This window comes from Plenodomus lingam (assembly GCF_022343315.1).
Source record: "Plenodomus lingam strain CAN1 chromosome Unknown contig_6, whole genome shotgun sequence".
NCBI lineage: Eukaryota > Fungi > Ascomycota > Dothideomycetes > Pleosporales > Leptosphaeriaceae > Plenodomus > Plenodomus lingam.
The window spans coordinates 326,399-349,377 of NW_027093966.1; the positions used below are offsets into that span (position 1 = coordinate 326,399).

Below are 22,979 nucleotides of genomic sequence, written 5' to 3' on the forward strand. Positions count from 1 at the left end.
ACCTAACTCACTTTAACGCTATAATAGGTAGCTCCTAGGAAAGACCTAGAGGGGAGAGTGCTATTAGTAGGTCACTCTATAAGAGCACAGAGATAGGTAAGGGCACCCTATCTAGCTCTTATAGGGGTAGTAAGTAGAGCTCCTACCTACCCGCTTTAGGACTAGATTCTATATCTTCTACAGATCCCTTACAAGCAGCACCTAGAGCTCCTAGAAGAAGTAGAAAACTATAAGTTAAAGGACTACCACTAACACGTGTTAGTAAGCAAGCTTAGGGACAGGACCCTAATAAACCACTAGGAGGCTCTATAAGTATAGGGATATATATAGTAATAGATCTATTAGATATAGATCTAATTAGAAATCCCTTATATAATCTTTTAGTATATCCTAAACTAAACGCTACAATCTACGCTGTAATTATAGTAGTAATAGGGAGCAAATCTCCTAAAAACCCTAAAAGAAATACGCACTAGAACGCTCTAGAAAAAGAGCTAAAATAATAGAAGGATCTCTATAACTAGTAAATAGGATAGTAATTTAGAGATATAGTATATAAAGAAATAAATACTCTACTAAAAGCTAGTACCTAGGAGGAGATTAATAGGCTAACTAAGGGAGAGTGTCTACTCCTACTTAAATAGGTGTTTACATACAAGCTTAATTAGGATAGTTACCTAATTAAGTGCAAAGCAAGGATAGTAGTAAGAGGAGATCTATAGCTTACTAACTTAATTTATTTAACCTACGCAGCTACCCTAGTAGCTTGAACCTTTAGGACTACAATAGCTATTAGAGCTAAGTTTAACCTTAAGATATATTAATATAACGTTGTTAGAGCTTTCCTTAACGCCTTAAGGGATTAATACCCTATAGTTATCTGCGAGCTACCTAAAGGATATTAAATACCTAGGAAGTGCGTTAAGCTTAAACAAGCTCTATATAGACTAAAAGACTTACTATTATTATAGTATAATAAGCTCTTAACTACACTCTAAGAAAATAAGCTTATTACTTCTAAAGAGAAGCTATGCCTATTCTTTAATAGAGATTGCAGTATCTTGTTAATATTCTATGTGGACAATATCCTATCGCTCTATTACTAAAACTACGCAAGCTAAGCTTATAAAGTTATCCAAGCTCTAAAGTAAAGATATACTATAGAAGAAAAAGGACCTATAAGCTAGTTTCTAGGGGTAAGAGTAATCTAGGATAGAAAGAGATAGATAATAACGCTTGTTTATAATAAATATATTAATAAGATTACAAAGAAATTTAATCTAGTAGAGATAGGAAAATTCCCTACTACACTACTATTAAGTAAAGATATTAAAAAGAGCATAGGAGAAGCTACTAAAAAAGAGATTAAGGACTATTAGGAGCGCGTTAGATTAATCCTTTACACCTTAATTATAGTGCGCCCTAATATTACCTATATAGCCTCCTAGCTCTCCTAATACCTTACTAACCTATCTAAACAACACTTTAATATAGTTAATTAAGTGATCGTCTATCTATACTAAACTTAATACTAATTAATCTAATATAGGAATAGGGATCCTAATAAGCTTATAATATATAGTAATACGTTATTTGCTAATAATATTAATACTTAGTAATTATTATATAGATACCTAATCACGCTCTTTAGAGGACCTATTATTTAGAAGGCAGCTTAATAAGCAACTGTTACTACTTTAACTACTAAGGCAGAGCTCCTTGCGCTTAAGCAAGTAAGCAAAGAAGCAATAGCGTTAAAACGCTTTTTAACTAAAATACACCTTACTTTAGATACTACCTAGATAATTAATTATAATAATTAATAAACTATTAGGTTAGTAGTAGGTAATAATAAAAGGATTACTACTAAGCTACGCTATATAGATATTTAAAACATATAGCTTAGATAAGAGTATATAAATAGATCTTTCTATATTACCTACTTACTTACTAGTAATATACTAGCTAATAGGCTTACTAAAAACCTAACTATATAATAATTTATAAGGTTTAGGGAGCACCTAAAGTTATATAATAGTAGAGTATATATTATATAGTATTAATTAAAGTAAGGTAGTATATAAGATCTATTAATATATAATATAAGAATAACTAACTATAGACTACCTCTCTATTATTAACTAGGTAGCTTCCCTAAGGAGCTCTATTACGTGCAAGAAGCGTTCCTTAAAGTCTATAGGGAGCTACCTAGGTTACCCTAGCTTAGGATCTATAGGGGGAACCTTAGAGGAGCTAGAGTCCTTATCTTCTAATAAGGAGCTCTAGGCGCCCTTAGCTATAGTATTAGCCTTACGCGCAAGCTTAGTAGTAGTAGTAGCTTTTACTAGCTCCTGCTACTTAGCATTACTCTCCTTAAGGAGCACTAAGACCCTCTACTTCTTATCCTTAAGAAGGTCTTAGCTCTTACCTACCTACTTCCTTGCTAGGAAGGACAGCGCAGAGTATTAGGCAAGCTTAGGGCTATTAGTTTATTAGTATAAGATCTTACTAAAAGTATTATAAAGGAAAAATTCTTATATAGATTATATATATTAGGATATAGCTATACCTAGAGAAGTACTACTAGTACTAAGTCCCCCTACTAGAAGAGTTATAGCACTTACTATTAGACTTATTAAAGAGTGTAGAGTATTAATAATTTAGATAAGTTTTAGTATAATAAATACTAGGCTTTCTATAGTAGGAGGATCTTAGGGTCTCCTTAAGAGCTAGAGAAGGAGTAGGAGAAGGAGCAGGGGCATTAGGCAAGGTCTAGGGAGGAGCGGGAGCTAGAGTTAGAGCTAGAGGGGTAAGAGCTAAGGCAGGAGCGCCCTTCCTTAGCTTCTTAATCTTAACTATAGTAGTAGTAGCTACGCGCTTAGCTGCTACACGCTCTATTATAGCCTTACGCTTAGTAGTAGCACGCTCTTCTTTAGTAGTAGTAGCTTTAGTAATAGTAGCTTTAGTAGCGTAGAAGGTAATAAGAGTAGCATAGGTAGAGCAAGTATAAGTAGTAGTTTTTAACTTTAACTAAGATATAGGTTAGTAAGGATATAAGTATAGTTTAAATCTTTAGGGTTATATAATCTTATAATTTAAGCTATAGTAAAGATTATAGTTAGGTAGATAAAGTTATAGAGCTTAGTCTAGATAATATTTAAGCACATAAGCGTAGGCTAAATAAGGAAGACGCGCTAGTTAGTATCTAAAGGGTAAGCTAATTTAACCTTTTAAATATATAACGCTCTAATTAGCTACACTACCTACTAACTATAAGCGTAACTATAATAATAAAAGATCTACCTATACCTAGGGGGTGTGTTATAGGAGGGATATTAACTAGATTATAGAGTATCTTAATCTAATTAATCCTAATTAATACCCCTATATAACCCACTATCTAATTAACTGCTAGCTTACTACTAAGTGCCTAATAAAAAGTAGGAGCTCTAGTAAGGAAGGTTTACTAATTATTTACCTTCTAGTAAGGGTAGCTAAAGCTCTATATATACGAGTACAATTGTAGTAGATATAATCTAATAATCTATCTCTTAAATTATTCCTAACCTTAGTGATCTAAATTTCCACACTAATTCTACCTTTAAGTATAGCTTATACTTTAAGCTTTTATACTAAAAAATAGAGTAATATAATATTAATAGTTAGTATATCTATAATATAGATAAGAAGGGTTTTCTTATTAGAGTACTATTAAAAACTAAATATATATTTAATAAGAGCGCCTATAAGCAAAGAAAGATTAGAGCTATACTCTAGGATAGTAATAGGGAGTAGATTACTACTATAGCTTGTATATACGCTAATAGTACTACTCTTACCTTTACCCTTATTTATTAGTCCTAATCTAGAGCTTTATAAGATACCTAGTTATAAGATTTTAACCTATTATAATACTAAGCTTTCTTTATAGGATTACTAAGTAGGTAGATAAGCTACACCCTAGGGGTATCCTAGCTTAAGGAGGTATTTAATTATAAGACAAAAGCTAAAGCTTATACTTTATACTAGCTCCTTATCCTTAATAGCTATAGATCTTATATAATAATAGAGTTTATTAAGTATTATAATAAATATAAGATCCTACTTATAATATATCCCCTTTATAGCACTTATACCCTTTAGCTACTTAATATTATAGTATTTGCTCCCTTTGTAGCTTTATATAAAGCTTAACTATCTAGTTTTCTAGATAGCTCCTAAGGGCTTATAAGTATTACTAAGAGGGATTTCTACTAGTTATTTAATACTATATAGAGTAATACCTTTAAGGAAAAGCTAATATTAATAGCTTTTAAAGTAATAGGTATCTTACTACTTAACCCTAATATTATTCTTTTAAGGTTTAAAGCACCTATAAATAATAGTAACTAGCCTTCTTTAAGTAATAGTATAATCTTAATATTAAGTATAAGTAATTAGAGAAAGATAGAGTAGTTACTATATAATACTATAATTAATATTTATAATAAATAGTTAAAGAAGCTTAGCTAGATAATTTATACTATATTAGTAAGAAATACTCTACTTAACTATAAAAATAAATACCTTAGGGCTACCCTAGCTAATATAAAGAAGCGTAGGAAGTGTAGTAAACCTCTATTATTACCCCCTAATAATAATTATAGTAGTAGTGCCTAATTTATTTTACTATTAAAGGTAGAGTAAGTGTTTAAGCTCTAGGAGCAAAAGAACCTTAAAGAATAAGAGCTATAATACTAAAAAAGTAAAGTAATTAAGCTTTATAAGTAATAGAAGCTTACTAAAGCTTAACTTATAGAGGAGCGTTACTTAAATTAAGTAATTACTAAGAAGGAGTAAGAGGAGAAAGCTACCTAAAAAGCTATTACACGTAATAAGTAAAAAACTACTAAGTAACTAGAAAAGTAACTCTAAAATAATATTAAATTATCCTAAATAGGTAAGAGGTAAATCCTTAAGCCTCCTACTATTATACTAGCTAAGGTAGTTAATAAGGAGCTAGTAGAAGAGGATATAGTAGTAGAGGCAACGTTATAGCATAGGCGCCTAATTAGACCCCCTAAAAAGCTGCTTATATAATCTAAAATATTTAATCTACTCTAATAGATCTAATAATCGCGACTCTAAAAAATCTTGTGATAATAGCTATTGTAGGTGGCGCAATATCCTTATTTAGTGGGTGGTGGATTTTAGTGTTAGTAGGCGCTCGGTGGGGGTAGGCGCTTGGTGGTGGATCACGTTATAGGTATTCTTATAGAACCTAGTAACTTAATGTAATACCTTAAAGTCCTCTAGGTTCTTAAGTATACCTTAGAGGTATTAGATCCACTCCTGCCCTTAGGTAGGAGGGTATATTAGGCGTTATAGCTATCTATAAAAAATAGCTAACGCCTTAGTTTTCTAGTATAGTATAATATACTTAGGTATCTTTAGCTAGCTATATAAGTAGTTTAGCTTAGTATTTAGGTAGTTAAACTTCTTATAATACTATTTAAAGTTACTATATCTAGAGTAGATAGTAAGAAGTTTAGTAAGCGTTAGTTAGGTTAGGTCTAGGTATAGTAGTAAGGTTATTATACTATACTTATACTCCTACTAGTTATACTAGGTAGATAGCTTAGCCTTCTTTATATCCTAACTATCCTATCTTATCTAGTTAAGTATTTTCTTAGCTATTAACCTTATACCTAATACTATAGCCTACCTAGCTATACTAGTAGGTAGAGTTAGGTTTTAGGCTTCTATATTAGTAAGGGAGTCTACTTTCTTATTTTTAATAATACCTTTATATCCTAGTAACTAGCAGACTTTAATATTATATATTTCTATTATAGCGTAGTAGGCTAGGAAGGCCTACTAGAAGCTTATTAGGGCGCTACCTTATAGGCCCTAGATTACTAAAGTACTATTTATATATATCTAGGCTCTAGTAAATTAGATCCCTATTTATATAGCGCACTAGACGGCCTAAAGGGTGCCTACTACTTCTATATTAAAGATATATAAGTCTAGGTATAATATCCTACTACTATAGGTAATTATTAACTACGCCTAGTATATAGTAAAGCTATAGGTAATAACTCTATTACCCTCTATACGCTACTTTAACTTATTAGAGAAGATAGTAAGCTCTAATAAGTTACGTTTCTGCTACCACTTATTAAAGCGTTCTATAGCCTCCTTCTTAGTAAGACCGTCTGTGGGGTCTATTCTGCAGCCTGGCGAGAAGTGTGGCGGCGCTAGTGTGGGTTGCTTTGTTTTACTTAGGACCATCCTAAGCCTTTAGACCTTTAATTAGGGTATCTACCTAGGAACTTAAGCTTTAAGATATAGGTAATCTAGTTATATATTAGCTTCTTAGCTTAGTATCTATATACCTACTTTAAAGGTATAAAATAACCTATATTAAGTAGCTAGAGGAGGTGTAATAAATAAGGAGGTATACAGAGGATAATAATCTTATTATCCTTATAGTACTATTAGAATTAAAGTAAGTTATAGCTCTTATAACTATTAATAAGTAGTAGCTAGTATCCTCTAACTATACGCTTCTCTATATAGGTATTAAAGTACTCTAACTACTTAAACCTAAGCTTATTAGTTATCTAGCTATTCTTAGAAACTATATTAACCTAGTCCTAAGGTAGGTTATCCTCCTTATAATAGGTAAAGAGGTAATACTTACCTTTAAAGATATTAAAGGGTAGAAGGACCTAGCTAGTAGTATTAATACCTTAAATAACTATAACTTACTTATAGTTACCTTGTTAGACTATCTTTACTTAATCTTAATATTCTAAAGCTATAATATTAGCTCCTATAAATATTATACCTATTATAAAGCCTATTATATTAAAGTTATATATATCCTTATTATAAATACTATACATAGCTTTTATATTAGCTACTAGTTAGAACTAGTACTAGATAACCTTCGGATCCTTATAGAGAGCTCTCTTATAGTTATAGTTATAATTAAACTATACTTTAAGCTCTACTTAGCACTTAACAAAGGTACTAGACTAATTTATACTAATATAGTGTAGATTATGCTTATTATAGAGAGAATTAGCTATATTAGTAATAGCTACTAGCTAAGGGGGAAATCCTTACTCTACTAGGTTAAGTATATACCTAAGAATTACCTCCTCCTTAATCTTATCTAACTTTCTTAATTTAGGGATAGAATCCCCTTATAAAGCCTAGCTAGCGCGTTAATTATAGAGTGTAGTATAGGAGATATTATAGAGGGTTATAGCGCGTTATAATACAAGTATTACGTCTTATTTAAGAGCCTAGAGCGCAAGCTATATTCTAGCGTCTTATAAAGGTCCTAATTGTTGTAGTTATTAAGATATTATATAGAGAGTTGTAGTTTTAGTAGGATCTTAGTAGAGTGTCTAACTCACCCGTGTGTCCAACTTACCTATAGGGTACGTTACTTACTTGTTAAACCTAAAGATTATAATATTTACTATTACTTAAGTTAAAATACTACTAAGATTCTAGTAAATACTTTACTATTTAAGAACATAAAAAACTAATTATTATATAGTATTATTATATTTACTAAATATAATTAAAAAACTAGTACTAAAAGATAATAAAAAAAGTTATAGAATACAGAAATTAAGCTTAAGTAACTGTAAATATATAACCTTGAAATAGCTAATAATCTAAATAAGAAAGAGCTCTCTAAAAAGAGAAACATTAAGTATTAAAGAATAAAAGTAATATAATAAAGAAAAAAGGCTTAAAAAGCTACTATATAGAAGGCTAAAAACTTATAGAATAATATTTAAAATTATATTAAACAACCCTAATTAAGTAAGTATAAGGCTTTATTCTTATACTTATATTAAAACTAGCCTAAATATTACTAAATAAGTAGTACTAATTAAAATAAGGTAGTAAAGGTATGTATATTAGTACCTTTACTAGCTACTACTTACTATTAATAAAATATCATTTTACTAGGCTAATTTAAATAGGATATAATAGCTATACTACTATATAGTACTACCCTAAAATATCTTATTATAATATTTATTATCTACAGCATAATAACCTTATATGTATAGTATATATTATATCATTAGGGTAGCAATTACGCGAACACAGCCATTACGCGCGCGGGCACGGTAGATGCCACTCGAGTGGAACATTCTTCTTGCGGTACTCAAAGGTGTTCAACCTACTATTGCGATCAATATTCTTTATCTATGATTGCCAGTATTGACGGTGTAACGAGTTTCACCCGCTTCAAGCTCTGAGAACCTGGTAACTCAAGAGCTTACTTGCTAAAATTGGGGGTGGAATTTTTGGTAGAGTTGACCTTCGGCTTCTTGTTCGCAATGGTGCCGTCAGCTTTGTTCTCCTCGGGAGAGCTTTCACCATCGGAAGTGGAGGAACGGCGCCTACCTTTTTTGTAAGAAGCGAGCAAGATCCCAACTTGCTATTCATTTCCATTATTATTCGTGCCAACGTGTGTGCGTGCGGGAGGTTGGTAGTCGTCAGATGATCTAAGTGTAGCGTGAGGTGTGCGCACCGTATGATGGGCATGTTGAGTCTCCAGACCATGATTTTTGACGTGGTTAAGACCGTCATCGGAGACTAGAGGTGAAGCAAAGCGCCAAGAGGGTGTAGTATTGCAAGTGACAGTTATCTCAGACTAAATGTGATAGATAGTTGAAGGTTTGCATACATTGATATAGCAGGTAGTTTACCACGTCGGCGAGTCGACAGACATGTCAACAATCAAGCCAGCTTGATTGATATCAAGCTGGCTTGTCAAGCTGTATACTCAAGCAAGCCAAGGTAAGGTTTAGTAATAAACAATTAATCAAGCTACGTAAAGTTAGCTTATTTAATAAGCTTAATAAGCTTAATTAGTAACGTAAGGCTACTAGGTTTGTAGTAGTAGCAAGGCTATAATACTTTTCTAGTATTAAGAGTTAGGTAATAATAACAAAAAATCCTATAATAACGCTATATATATATATATATATATATATATATAAAGGGCTTAAAATAAAATAATAATTCTAGTAGCAATTCTAAAACTTAACACTAAGAATAGTTAATACTACCTATTTGTATAGCCTTAAAAACGCTATAACTATTAAGCTTATTAATTAAGCTAATTAAGCCGCCTGATTATACCTTATTAAGCTAATCTAAGCTATCTTTTTTGGCCGATAGATCAAGCCAATCCAAGCTGGGGTACCCAGCTTGATTGGCTTGATTGTTGACAACTCTGCGAGTCGAAGGCTTTCAATGGGATTGGAAACATCACAGGCGAGTTCAGTGGCAGCTAAAGAAGCCTCTTGGCGTCGTGGCAATGGTGCCGCAAGAGAAGCGACTGCACATGCGACGGTGGTAGATTCTGTGGAATTCATTTTTATTAAAGTATGTTATGACAGACGAATAATCAGTGGAGCTTTATGTTGATTTGCTTAAGTTGAGGTCGTTGAGAACTGGAGTGGATCGTGCAGGAGGACAAGAGAAAAGAGGCGGGCAGATTTCAACGACTAAATATGTATGATGCTGATATGAGGGTACCTCCACAGCTATTGTAGACCTGAACCACGTTTGTTGACAATAGCGACTGGTCACAACGCACGGACAGTGAAAGCCAAAAGGCCTCGCAGAATCCACTTGCAAATGGCCACTGAATATATGATTGGGAAGACATAACTCTGCTTCTTTTACTAATACTCTCCGTTCGCGTCGATGGAAGAAATTTCGGATTCTATCTGAACAATCATTCAACACCCTATCTATGTTGCTTCTCAGAAGAAAGAACAGCTATCTAGAGAACACAGGCTGTGATAGCGGAAATGATCCAGTATCAGCATTGATCCCCTGATCCCTGAATCCTAATGGATATCCATAATGATCAACCAGTATTGAGATAAGAAAGGGAGTTTCTATGTAGGTTCAGCGTTGTCATTCTCTATACCAAATACTGCTAATGACGTTATTACGGCCGTCTGTCCCAGAGATAGATTTAATGTATTAGTTTCACCTCAATCATTTCATAGTAGAGATACCTCGTGGCTTGGTCCAACGACGCATCCAAAAAATGTCCATGAATAGTACGAAGTGCAGCCAGCATTCACTACCCAAAGTCGTGCAGCAGCGAATCAAAGGAAATCCCTGCTACTACTAATACTATGCGCATACAGCAAACGATAAATTAAGGTTTGCGCAGGCAAAGTAGCAGGCAGCTTAATTTTACTGCGACACATGATCCTATTCCCACGACTTAGTTGTATCATGATGACATCCGGAGGAACACTGGAATCGAGTAAATGGAGTAGTCGCTCATCGTATCAATCACAACAACGAACGACCGTGATAGTAACGTGATGTGGAAATGAATTAGATTGGTTATTCAAAACCATAAAATCTGAAGACACATAAAAATGGCTGGGTCACTACAGAAACACATGGTCCTGAATTTCGGAACCTAAAAACTGCTGCACATCTCATACTTATCACTAGAAGGTGTGCGGCAGAATATATCGCCATCATCATCAAGCTGGTGCGGGTGGCCATCTAGGTGGAAAAGGGATGGTGAGCACATAAAATTAGCGGTTGCAAGGACGTGATCGTATAATTGAGAGACCAGCCAACGCCGTGCGGCTGTTTGAGTGGCACTTTGAGCATAGTTCTGGGGAAACTTTTAAGAAGCTGATCACATGTGCTTCTTTTCAACCAGGCGGAAAGTATTGAGAAGGTGTAAATATTGCTGAATAGAAGGCCCTGCTATTTAAACATGATTGAACCTGTCTGCAGCTATTGGAGCTGGCCTGGCCATCACAATAAGAAGCAAGTTATTGTATTGAACGACAAATGATTCCAGGACAGTAAATGCCACTAGCTACAATCACATGAATTGCCCCGACGAAGCTTCGTCACTTCCACCCAATCGTGATTCTCATGAAGGCAGATACGTCACCCATACACATATATCTACATCATGTGCTCTAATTATCAAGCCCCACATCCGGCATAAGTGGCACGAACTTAGCATGAAGCAGTCGTATCTACGTAAGCTTAAGAGAGCCGATGATGATGAATAATAGAAAGGAATAACGGAATGGTTGAAATGGCGTTGAAGACAAATAAATATCATAGTGTTTCGCGAAGGTTTGATAACTAACTACGCGGACTTGATGCGCATGGCAAGATCTACAAGGTCTTGTGCTACACGGTCGCAGTCCGGAATACGCCCTTCATCCTCTCCCCACAAGATTTTCTCTTGGTCGTATCTAGTAAGAGCCATCTCGAACTTGCGATGTAGCTCAGAAAGCTGTGGGTATATGGCGTCCTCACCCTCGGTCATGGCCGATGGTCTGCGCCCATTGCTCATCAAGCGCACAAGTTCGGCCCAAGCAAGTAACTTCAGGAAAGATTCTTTGTCAACGAAGTACCGGCTTTGTCGATTTGGAACGTCCCAGGCTTGAAATAGTTTGACAACAGGTCGAACGATGCCCATGAACCAGTCTGGCTCCGCGCGATTGAGCTCCCAAATTCGAAAAATTTCCTCCGAGTGAACGTCAACATAGTCCTTAATGAGGCGGAGCTGTGCGGCGGCAACTTCTTCTTCGGAATTGCATGTAACGACCTCGTTGTGTTGTGGAAATGTGATGTCTACTTGGTTCCGCAGCCTAGTAAATTGCGAGCCGAAAATAGCAAGGCGGTCAGTATGAATGCGATCTGCAAGCGTGCGCTCGCAAATTCCAAGACTACAGACTGGACATGTACCAATTCGCTGATCACGGCTACGAAAGCTTTCGACGAGACAGTCTTCATGGATAGAATGCTCGCACTTGCATGGCACGATGATACGCTTTTGGTGGTTCTCATACATATTTCCGCATACAGTGCAGTCACCAGCTGGAGGTAAACCAGCCCCAGAGGACACAACCGCGTGGCGTAGTAGCAACTCCTCTTGGTTAGGCAGACGAAGGATATTATGAACATGTTGTGGTAGTGGCGACAACAGAGGAGAATCTTTCGTGGAATGCGCCATGTTTGAAGATTTCGAGCTGGCATTGAGAGATGATTGCTCACCTAGCAATTCGAGATGCGTGTTGAAGCATCTATAAGGCGGATAGTGATGATGAAAGTCAGCATCAAGCTTAACAACAGCGATCTGATCTGGCAGTTCCGCTATCGAGGTGGCACACTGGTTTGAGTCAGGGTAGATGGGACCAGACTCTTGCAGATGACTCTCCAGCTTATCATCCTGAGAGTATGATATACACAAACCAGCTGAATCGTCTCTTAAGCCCATACCTTCCCACTTTATGTGTTCACATTCGGACTTGACTGTGTGATCACTAGGCTGACTGATGGAGCTTTCTGCGACAAGGACAGGTCTTGCGCATAGCGTATTCGAAGCATCATACTGGAATTTTGACCGATAAGTGGTCAGCGAATTACGCTGCGCATGTTTGGTAGATCCAGATTCGTAGAATCGAGTTGCTGGAGTCAATAGAATAGGAAGCTGCGAAATCGTAGTGCCCATTGGAGTACTTACAACTGATTCGGAGCAATGTGGAGAAACGCAAGCAGACGGGCGAGCGGACTCCCATACCTTTGCAGGAATATCAGATTTGCGGAATATTCCACTAGAAGAATCTTGCGTGTAGAGGGGAATGAGAGGGTTCCCCGTGCTCTGAAACTCTATCTCGGGTGTTGTTACTTTGCGCACAGTCCAGTCGTCCAGAAGTTCCTGAGTAGTTTGTGAGTTGTACGTGATGAGAACGGGTTGTTGAGGATCAGATGAGTATGATGGCTTGTGCAGACTGTGTGAATGGACTGGTGTAGGACAAACAGGTGACAGCCCTGGAGGGAAGTACACCGGTGGTGAATCACCCTCGATACCTCGCCATTCGCTTCTCGTACAAACAGTTTTGTCCTGGTGCAAGATGAAAAATTCGGCGCATTGCTCGATAATCTCGGGATTACGAGGCGCACCCCCATTATGCTTATTCGGTCTCAAGCAGCGACAGACTTGATTCTTGGAATGACTCATGTAGTGAAATGTGTCAATATTTACACCTTGTTCACGCCACATCGCCTCGCGGTTCTCCGAATAATTTCGGAATGCAGTGATGCTACATGTTTCGAGGCCATGACGGGTGAGGTACATCATCAATCCAGCATTGAGATGCGTTGATTCTGCAGCTACCTGAATTGTCTTCTCGAAATGCTCGCTCGGTGTTGTGCATCGGCATACCTGTAAACGCTCGACGCCGATATAGTGGAGGACATGTTCCCGGGCTGGTGTCTTGGAATGTCTGGAAAGCTCGTTTGCGCGGCGAACTTCAATCGTCCCAGTCTTCTTACTGCGCACCTTAACATATTCGGCAAGCGAAGCTGCCATTGTGTCAAATTAAGGTAGGTGCGGTGATGCAAGGAGGCAACAGGTTGTGTTAAATCGTGATAAAAAGACTGTCTTCAAAGATGCTGGCAAGATATGTGGCACACTTTCAAAGGCTTGTTAAAGAACTAAGTAACCATCGATGGGAAATATAACGATGGTGAATTCTTTAGGGAACGCAGACGATGTTGAACAAAGAACAACAGTGAACTTTGTGCATACTACACAACGTCTTGATTATTATGGTGACAGACAATGCACAGAACAAAGCACTCTATGGTCAACAACCACAGTATGGATAAACTATTATCATTGTGATGGTTGGAAGACTTGGCTTCAAGGATGATTGGTTATGGGTCATGACCATTATGTTATGCTCATGAATGGTGTGTCCATCCCTAAGACTTCGGATCATAATTCGCAAAGAGCACTGCATTTTGGTATTTGCCCAATACTCCGTGGCATTGTTCAGATTACACTACTAAAGAAGACAGAAATGAGGCTCTTCTGGCGATTCCAAACCAGCAGCAGTAGGTTAATTTACGAAGATTGTGACAGCATCACCTTATAAATCTTACTAAAATCATTGCTATAGTTGTGGAGCAGTGGGCGTATCTGTTGAGTCGAGTCCATGGCCACAGTGAACATAGGTGAGTTACTGCACGTCCAGTTGTTTTTATTTTGAATAAACCACCGTACACTGTTGGATAGAGAAGAAAAATCTGTGAAAACGATCAGAGGGAGAAGATTTTACAAAAAAATGAATTCCCAACAGATTTCTGATGAACCCACAATGAACCTACCATCATAAAAGTAATTTGAATCTCATTTTGTAAGATGGTTGACCTACTGCAGAACGGAATACGTTCCAACAGCGCTATCATCTGGAGAGACACTGTGAACAGGAATTTAGATTGCACGATGTGCGTTATCAAGAATTAGAGTTGAAGTTCTTCCAGGATTCTCATACGACTGGTCCAGATCCTATTCGATCCACTCAAAAGTGCCACCGTCGTCATCATCCTCGGGTAGTTCCACGTGTCCATCGATAGGCAATGGATCTGGAACCAATTCCCAAGGACGACCATGCATAAAGTTTTCGGATGGATCTGCTATGTTATGTTCATTATCCTGGACTTTCTGCGCAGTACCATGAGGTGTATGTTTATCCTCGCGATGCTGGAAATCGATAAATTTCGTATTGAGATGTTTGCCAGAAAAGACTTGAGCGGGATGAACAAGCGATGAATCTGTGAAGTCCTTGCAGTTATTGGCAGTTCTGATTTCGCTTGAGCTGCCTGCTACATGTTCCAGATTGTCCTCAGCTTCCGATAGCCGGTTTGTAACACGGCCATCCTCTTGAGCGGGAAGGGCACAGTTGACCAGGTCAAATGCCTGGCTGGCGGTGATACGAGGTCGATCGATTAGATGCTGGTCGTGACAAGTTTTAGGATCTACAGGGAAGGTATTTGTTGATGCCATGTTTACGTTGATCGAGGCCATGATGCATGCATGATGCACGTAGTGGACATTACCGTGAGCTTTCAGCGTAGCAACGCGCGAATCGACGGCACTATCCGTGGTAGCCAAATAGGGCGAGATACTTAAGAGCTCATGACAGATGGCACATTCGAGATCCTGTAGAAGAGTGTTGGAAATGCTCAGCGCAGGATCAATGCCAGGAGACAATAGGTTAATGGTAGGAGACATCATCGGTTCGTTGTGGTAAGGTTGATGTTTTGAATCTTGGATCGACATGTTATCTTAGGGGAGAACACGGTAAAGTACTTCTGGGTCCGTAAAAAAACTGTGCGCAAACTATTGGAAGTGATGCGCGTACAACGTACGTAGAATCATGACCACAGAGCCTCCGTTTCAGTCCTGCAGAAGGGTTCATTTACACCGCGACGTGAAATGGAATCCGGAGTCCCACTACAAGGCAACAGGCCATCATCGACTCTCACACTGAGACTACCGTTAGAAAGCAAGTTCGAAGTCAAAGGAGCTCGAGCCAGAAGACGATCTCATTGATCCTGGTGCTTCTCACAACGATGGATATCGAAAGAGATAAACATACCTTACTACTATAGGTACCTTATATATCTGTTCATTCCATCGTCGAGTGAAACCGGTCGTAATTTGTTTGAACACACTCTACCAGTACTGTGGCGCTTGCATACAATTATTCTTAACGTTGATATCAGTTTCCTGGCAAACGTGACAACCCCTGAGGCAGATGTGCAGCCAAGCAACGTACGGGCACATGATACCCCCGGGCTATTTGAGGGGGCTGCGGGCTGGGCAGCCGCAGTTAAGCCGACCCGCATTCCCGCGAAAGAAATCTGTGTCACTTCAACTGTTGCCAACGACTCTACGAAGCGTCTTCGAGCATTCAGAGTGCTCATACTCGACCCCACTCTTGATCTAGGTCTCTAGAGACCTCATTCAGACCATAATGCCCTCGAATCACCACAACCCCGAGTCTACACCCTTGCTGCACAGCATCATCCCTCAACACATCCATCCCGACGGCGAGAGCGGTCGTTCTGGATTTCATGCATCCCACTTCTTGCACGTCTCATGGCGGTCTGGCAGCAATGCAGCGAAATATGTTAATATCCTCTGGCCTTTCGTCATCGTTGCCATTGTCCTACATTTTGTGACACCTGGGCTCCCTATCGCAATCTTCGCAACCAGCTACATTGCCATGATACCGGTGGCTAACTTGCTGGGGTTCGCTGGCCAGGAATTCGCAAGAAAGATGCCAAAGGTATCTGGGATCTTGATTGAAACGGCATTTGGATCCATTGTCGAGATCATTCTTTTCATTATCCTCATCACGAAGCATCACTCTGGAGATGGGTCCTCTGAACATGGCAATCTCATCCCTGTGATTCAGGCCGCCATTTTGGGGTCGATTCTGACCAACCTTTTACTATGCTTGGGGCTTTGCTTCTTTGTCGGTGGCCTTCGTCAAGCTAGCCAGAAGTTCCACGCATCTGTTAGCGAAGTTGGAAGCGGTTTGCTTCTCGTCGCTGGGTTCGGACTGTTGATCCCGAGTGCATACTATTCCGCACTCAAAGGACAGGCTGTTCGAGCGGCCTCGAAGCATCATGAGTTCACAGATGAAATTCTGAACCACAACGTTCTCAGGATCAGTCAGATCACGTCTATTCTGCTGATGATCTCTTTCTGCATGTAAGTCCTCAGATTCCATTTGATTGGAAGCCACACTGATCATGCTGAGCTTTATCTTTTACAACGCCCGCTCAAACCACTCGATCTTCGACTCCGTCCTTGAAGCCGACGAACACGCCGATCTGGACCACCACGAGGATGTATCAAAGCCCAAGTTTACATTCACCGAGTGTATAGTTGCCCTTGTATTTTCTCTCGCTATCGTCACTCTCCTCGCTGTTTTCCTCGTTGAGCGCATCGAAGATGTTGTTGAAGCTGGTATCCCAGATCAATTCCTTGGTCTCATCATGCTGCCGTTTGTCGAAAAGGCTGCCGAGCATCTGACGGCCATTGACGAGGCGTGGGACGGCCAGATCAACTTTGCCTTATTTCACTGCATTGGCCCGTCCATCCAGACAGCACTCTTCAATGCACCGTTGGTTGTCGTTGTGGGATGGATCATGGGCAAGGATATGGATCTTAACTTCGAGATCTTTATGATTGTGCTCTTAGTGCTTTCGATCGTAGTTGTTGGCAATTTTCTGAGGGATGGCGAATCCAACTATCTCGAGGGCGCTCTGCTGGTCGTAAGTACACCATCATGTGCCCAATCGAGTTTGTGCTAATACGAGTAGATCGTGTACGTGATTGTTGCAGTCGCTGCTTGGTATTACCCCAATCCTGACGTTGCAACTTCGAATGGGTCTGAGTAATCCTACATGTTGGCATGTACAAAGAATATTGTATATTGTAACTGCCGGGCCCGGTTCATCGGTTCATTACGCTGGATTGTTTCAGATAACCCATTGGACTTTTGACAAGTAAGGCGTCGGCGGCGGGATAGAGACGAATTTTGGTTGCGAAACCAAGTGAAATGAAATCGAGGAGTAAATTACGTACAGGTCTGTCTTGCGGTAGACAATGGAATAAATCCTCGCAGTGTTGCCTAGGGACTGCTCGGCCAACAAACAATCATGATAGTGTTTAGGCTAATCAATATAGTATATACCAATTTGGTCCAGGATCCGACGAAGATCCCAGAACTCATATGACTGTGACTGACTCGAGCAGAGCAGGTCCAGACGCCAGCACTATGAACGCCAGCCAGGTCGACGGCAAAAGTGTGCTGACAAAGACGTCTTTCGTGCTCCATATCTACCTGGCAAGACTTGGTTAAGCTCCCCAAGTGGAAGCTTGAGCGCGGTGCCTAGGCTCTTGAAGTGCTTGTTTATCGAAGCCTCATGGTATGAAGCCTTTTGCACCTGCCTGATTCAGCACTAGCGGTGTTGTGAAAGGCCAAAGATCTCATCAATGACGATGGCCTCCGGGACATGATATCCTGCTGCTATCCCGCCCTTACTACAAAACAGGCGATCGGCATGCCGCTGCTTGTCGACCTTCCTGTTGCGTGTGAATCCCGTCAGAACGGATACCGGTAGGTGGTGTGAAGCTGGACTGTGGTGGACCAGCGCAGGCGTGCAGATGGCTTAAGAAGACGGCTCACGACGCCATTGTTGGTTACACAGTAGTCGTGCGAAGAACTCCAGCTTCAGTCCTTTTCATCATGCACTTCTTCGCCTCTGCCCTATTCGCAGCCATCGCCACTCGCGAGGCTTTGGCGACCCCAATTGCACGCTCGCTATACGTTGTCAAGGAAACGCACCACGTACCCAAGGGTTGGCAGAGACTTGAGCGAAGCCATGGCAGCAAGACAATCGAGCTCCAAATTGGGCTGAAGCAGGGCCATTTTGACGAGCTTGACCGACATCTGCGTGAAGGTAAGTGACTGTGCCACAAGGGCAATGGGGTTCCGCAAGCACGTGACGTCAGTTCCCCCCTGAAGATGGATCGAAGGCACCCATGACAAGATCCAAATCTTGAACAGCTCTGTCACTGTGTTTCCATGGAAAGCTGGCTGACATGGCTGCATAGTCTCGGATCCAGACCATGCCCGATATGGTCAGCACCTCAGCGCCGACGAGGTAGACGAACTCGTAGCACCCAGCTCAGAGACCCATGATCTTGTGCACGACTGGCTTCGCGAGAGCGGTATCGACACGACCAAGATAGCCTACAGCTCAGCCAGAGACTGGGTCATTGTCCATCTTCCCATTGAAGCTGTAGAGGACCTCATTGACGCTGAGTACCACAACTACAAGCACAGCGATGGTACCATTGTTGCACGCACAACATCCTGGTCTCTCCCACGTCATTTACACAATCATATCGATGCTATTCAGCCAACCACCTCGTTCTTTCATGTGACCAAGCAAGCAGCGACGTGGGTCAGTGAATCTGTTGAAGTGCCATCGAGCTACACCACACCGAAGAATAGCTCCATCGCAGCCGTATGTAACGTGACCTCTGTCACACCGGAATGCTTCCAAACTCTCTACTCCACTAAGTGGTACAATACTCAGGCGAGCGACGAAAACAAGGTTGGATTCACCAACTACCTTGGCGAGATCCCCATTCGCCCAGATACCAAGCTCTTCCTCGATAAGTACCGTCCCGAGGCTTCTTCCCAGGCTTACGCCTTCAAGCAAACATCCATTGACAACGGACCCATACAAGATGGCCCTTTGACCTACAACCAGTCCAGTGTTGCTGGAATTTCCCGTGAGGCTAATCTTGACGTTCAAGCCATCGCTGGGATCAGCTGGGATACCCCGATTACAAGCTACTCAACAGGAGGCTCACCTCCATTCACCCCCGATATCTCTACGCCCACCAATACCAACGAGCCATACCTTGTATGGGTAAATTGGCTTCTTAATCAACGCTCCATCCCCCAGGTCATCTCCACCTCCTACGGCGACTCTGAGCAGACCGTTCCCCGTTCCTATGCTGAACGTGTATGCAAACAGTTCGCACAAGTCGGCGCCCGCGGAACTACCCTTTTCTTTTCTTCCGGTGACTCCGGTCTCGGCGCCACAGACACATGTTTTACGAATGACGGCAAGAAAACGTACCAATTCTCCCCTTCATTCCCCGCCTCATGCCCATACGTTACTACCGTCGGCGCCACCATGAACTTCGAGCCCGAGGAGTCTGCGTACCGGCCATCGAGGAACACGAGCGCTGGATTTCGTGACCTTTATGCTAGTGGCAGTGGCTTCTCCTATTACTTTGACCGTCCAAGCTACCAGGACAAGGCTGTGCCAAAGTACATCAAGGCTCTTGGCGATCAGTATCAAGGTCTTTACAACAGGTGAGGGTCGTGGATACCCTGATCTCGCTGCTCAAGGGTTGTACTTTGCCTACTTCTGGAACGGAACTGAGGGTAAGAAATACATCCCACAGACTCACATTGATATCATGCTGCTTTCTTTTTCTTGCAACGCAATGTGTGCTAACACTCAATCGTAGGTACCATCAGTGGAACATCAGCTTCCAGTCCCCTCACAGCAGGCATCTTCTCTCTCGTCAACGACGCTCTTCTTGCTTCCGGAAAGCCAACTCTGGGATTCTTAAATCCGTGGCTCTACAAGAAGGGCTACAAAGGTCTGACTGACATCACCAAGGGCTTCAGCCACGGATGTAATGTTCAAGGCTTCCCAGCCACAGAGGGCTGGGACCCTGTAACTGGGTTTGGTACTCCTGATTTCCCGAAGTTACTCAAGCAAGCAGGTGCCAAGGGTCACTGGTGAAGGCTGAATTCGTTAGACACTACTACGATTGTGGCACAGGATTAGACTCCACTCTGCAATGGCTGGACGGACTTGTGTCATGAAATGATTATTTAGAAATAAAATATAGTAGAATCACTCTATAAGTTGCATCCATCCGGCATTACCTAACTATTCGAGTTGCTCTTGTTCACGATTGATTCACGATTCTAGGAATGGAGTTGGAATAGGAAGCTTCAGTGGAATGAGAAGCATTTACTTGGCCACCAAGCCGCCAAAGCAAAGCGGGCTCAAGCAATGATGTTATCGCAAGTGATAGGCAAGATCATATCTGTAGTCAAGAAGCATTCAGACAGACGTGAAGCAATGAATCCCATCAGATGCAGGTACAGATACGATACACACTACTGAACTGCTACTATTCACACATAATAGGAAGAAGAGGGTCGAATGAACTCGAGAAATTATACTTATGATGCCCGCATGCCTGTCTGCCTACCTGCCTGCATCGTGTCCATCAGACAAAAACGTTGCATCACTCAATCAATGAGCAGGCTATTCAATCTCGCCTCCGTAGCGATGACATCCAATGCCTGCCTGACCTCTAATACCCTCCTGCACTCACTCAGCCAATCCTTGCTTAACACCTTTGCCCATCCTTGCAAACCATTCATCTCACGTGCTGCGGCGTCAAGATCCCCCTCTTCAAGAAGTATCTCTGTCCGTGCAAGTACAGCCTCGACATCACCGCCAACCGCCAATCCGGATTTTTTGAAGAGAACCTTAGACATAGCGAGAGAGGCAAGGTGCGAAGCCACGCCTGCATCCTCCGGGAGCAGTGCAGCTTTCCTCACCTCTGCCGCAACACGGCGGAAGCGGTCAATTAAAAGGGCAGAGCTGGGGATGCCGCGCTGGTAAGCAGCGGGGTTGATACTGGCTATGGCGGCGCTGACAACGGGGTCATCTGCGCCAATCTCCTTGAGTGCGGCAAGTTCCATGACAAAAGGCTTGGGTGTGAGTTGTGTTTCGAGCGCAGACTTGACGGCTTCCACAGCCACAACAAGATGCTGTGTCTTGAGATTGGCGTCCACGACTTGGTTCCACTCTGCAGTCAGCTTCTCAAGCTCGTGCACTGACGAGGAGAGTTCATTCAGCTTGCCGAGGCGACCGTCACGTTCTGCTTCGACGCGTTCGCGGACGTTGGCAGTGAAGTTCTTTTGTAGCTGGATGCTTTGCTCGAGAAGTTGGTTCTTCAGCTTCTGCTCATACACCTTGTGAGCGGCTTCAAGCTCGGCCTGAATCTTCTCGTGGTAGGTCTTGGAGAGACGCTCACGCTCGTTCTCGTATTCCTCCTTCCAATGGGTCTCCTGCTCTTGCATCTGGTGATCTAATCGCTGGACAAGCTCCTTGGCGGCTGCCTCGAACTCATTATGAGCAGCCTTGATCTTCTCTTCGGCGCTCTTTTGAAGGCCCTCCTTCAAGGCGTTGATGTCGGCGACAACCTTGGCAAGCTCAGACTTGGCCTTGTCGAGCGCCGAGTTGTAGCGACCATTGTGGGTGTTGTCAGCGTTGATGACTGTGATGATGTCGTTGACGATCTTGACCACGTCCTGGACCACCGGCTCCGTTGCCGAAGGGACATTGAGGTGATCGAGTTGGGCAATGGCCGCTGCTGGCTCGGCTTCCTTGACCGGCGACGACGTCTGCGTGGGCGGTGCCTTGCCCGTTGGCGTGTCCGACTCGACCTTTGGTGCCTCTCCAGCCGCCGAGCCTGGCCTGAGCTTGTCGTCGGTCACAGCACTCACATGAGGCCCCTTTGTGGTCGCGAGATCAGCACCTTCGTCCTGGGCCACGCGCGCCGTCAGTCCGCTCTTGCCCGGAATGGTCACCTTGTTCTCGCCCGAGATCTGGGGGTGCAGTCGTGGTTGGCCAGCGCGGCCCGGAAACCTCCGGCGGAACTCGCGCTCCTCGAAGTAGGCAACCGCATCCTCACCAAACGGCACATACTCGGTGAAGAAGTCGTGGAAGTTGTCCGACACCAGCGAATACCAAACACCGCCCGCGTAGCCCAGGCCGGACAGTATCGTCAGCCACAGTAGGAGCTTGCGGAATATCTTCCTCTTCTTTTTGGGCTTGATCGGATCAGGCGCCACACTTGCTAAACCAGGCCCCGTCGGCGGTGTTGTTGCAGGCTGGATGGCGGGAGCGTCGCGTGATGCGCCGGGGGCTACGTGCGTGGGCGCTGGCGGTGGCTTGGGCATATCCGAGGCGACAATCGTGGCGTCTTGTACAGGTGAAGCATTCGAGGGACTCAGCGAAGGCGTGACGGCCGGTGCAGGGTTCGGAACCGCCGTCTCGCCCTCGCCCGCCTTTTTATCGTTGGCATAGAAGCGTTGCTGGTGGGCTGGGTGCCATTGCGGACGGACGACGGCGGTGGCGCGGACCAATGGCCTGGCAGCTGGGCCAGCCCGGAAAAGGGAGACGCGCAGCATCGTGGGCTGCCTCCAGATGGCGAGATAGGGGGGGGGGGAGGGGAAATGGAGGGCGGGTTGGTGGGATGACTTGTCGGCAAGCTTTGAACTTTGAAGATTCTGGGAAGACAGCAACAGCTGGAACACCAACGTCAGGGCAAGGTGCCAAGCCGGGATTCCGATAGCGCCCGCCTCGAATATAGCCTACATTGTAGGTTGCGTGGTAACGATTAGCTAGGTACGTACTCAATGTTCCTCTACGTTGGTCCCTCGACTACACTCTGCAACACGGTGCACTAGAAAATG

The 22,979-nt window shown here is 42.2% G+C and overlaps 5 protein-coding genes across 5 annotated transcripts; 2 read left to right on the forward strand and 3 right to left on the reverse strand.

Annotated features, from left to right (window-relative positions):
* Positions 1-11,167: 11,167 nt before the first annotated feature.
* IAQ61_009373 (uncharacterized protein) lies at positions 11,168-13,399 on the reverse strand (the record flags this gene model as incomplete). Its single annotated transcript, XM_003838122.1, has 1 exon — positions 11,168-13,399. One exon carries the CDS (start codon positions 13,397-13,399, stop codon positions 11,168-11,170), a length of 2,232 nt encoding a protein of 743 aa, XP_003838170.1.
* A 981-nt stretch (positions 13,400-14,380) lies between these two features.
* On the reverse strand, positions 14,381-15,154 carry IAQ61_009374 (uncharacterized protein; the record flags this gene model as incomplete). The annotated part of the gene is made up of 1 exon (XM_003838123.2): positions 14,381-15,154. The coding sequence occupies one exon, from the start codon at positions 15,152-15,154 to the stop codon at positions 14,381-14,383; it is 774 nt and encodes a 257-aa protein (XP_003838171.2).
* A 697-nt stretch (positions 15,155-15,851) lies between these two features.
* Positions 15,852-17,286, forward strand: IAQ61_009375 (uncharacterized protein; the record flags this gene model as incomplete). Its single annotated transcript, XM_003838124.1, has 3 exons — positions 15,852-16,594; positions 16,644-17,160; positions 17,209-17,286. 3 exons carry the CDS (start codon positions 15,852-15,854, stop codon positions 17,284-17,286), a joined length of 1,338 nt encoding a protein of 445 aa, XP_003838172.1.
* An 851-nt stretch (positions 17,287-18,137) lies between these two features.
* IAQ61_009376 (uncharacterized protein) lies at positions 18,138-20,223 on the forward strand (the record flags this gene model as incomplete). The annotated part of the gene is made up of 4 exons (XM_066098361.1): positions 18,138-18,351; positions 18,506-19,771; positions 19,821-19,856; positions 19,943-20,223. 4 exons carry the CDS (start codon positions 18,138-18,140, stop codon positions 20,221-20,223), a joined length of 1,797 nt encoding a protein of 598 aa, XP_065951520.1.
* Positions 20,224-20,741: 518 nt separating this feature from the next.
* MIC60 (MICOS complex subunit mic60) lies at positions 20,742-22,694 on the reverse strand (the record flags this gene model as incomplete). Its single annotated transcript, XM_003838126.1, has 1 exon — positions 20,742-22,694. The coding sequence occupies one exon, from the start codon at positions 22,692-22,694 to the stop codon at positions 20,742-20,744; it is 1,953 nt and encodes a 650-aa protein (XP_003838174.1).
* Between the last annotated feature and the right edge of the window lie 285 nt (positions 22,695-22,979).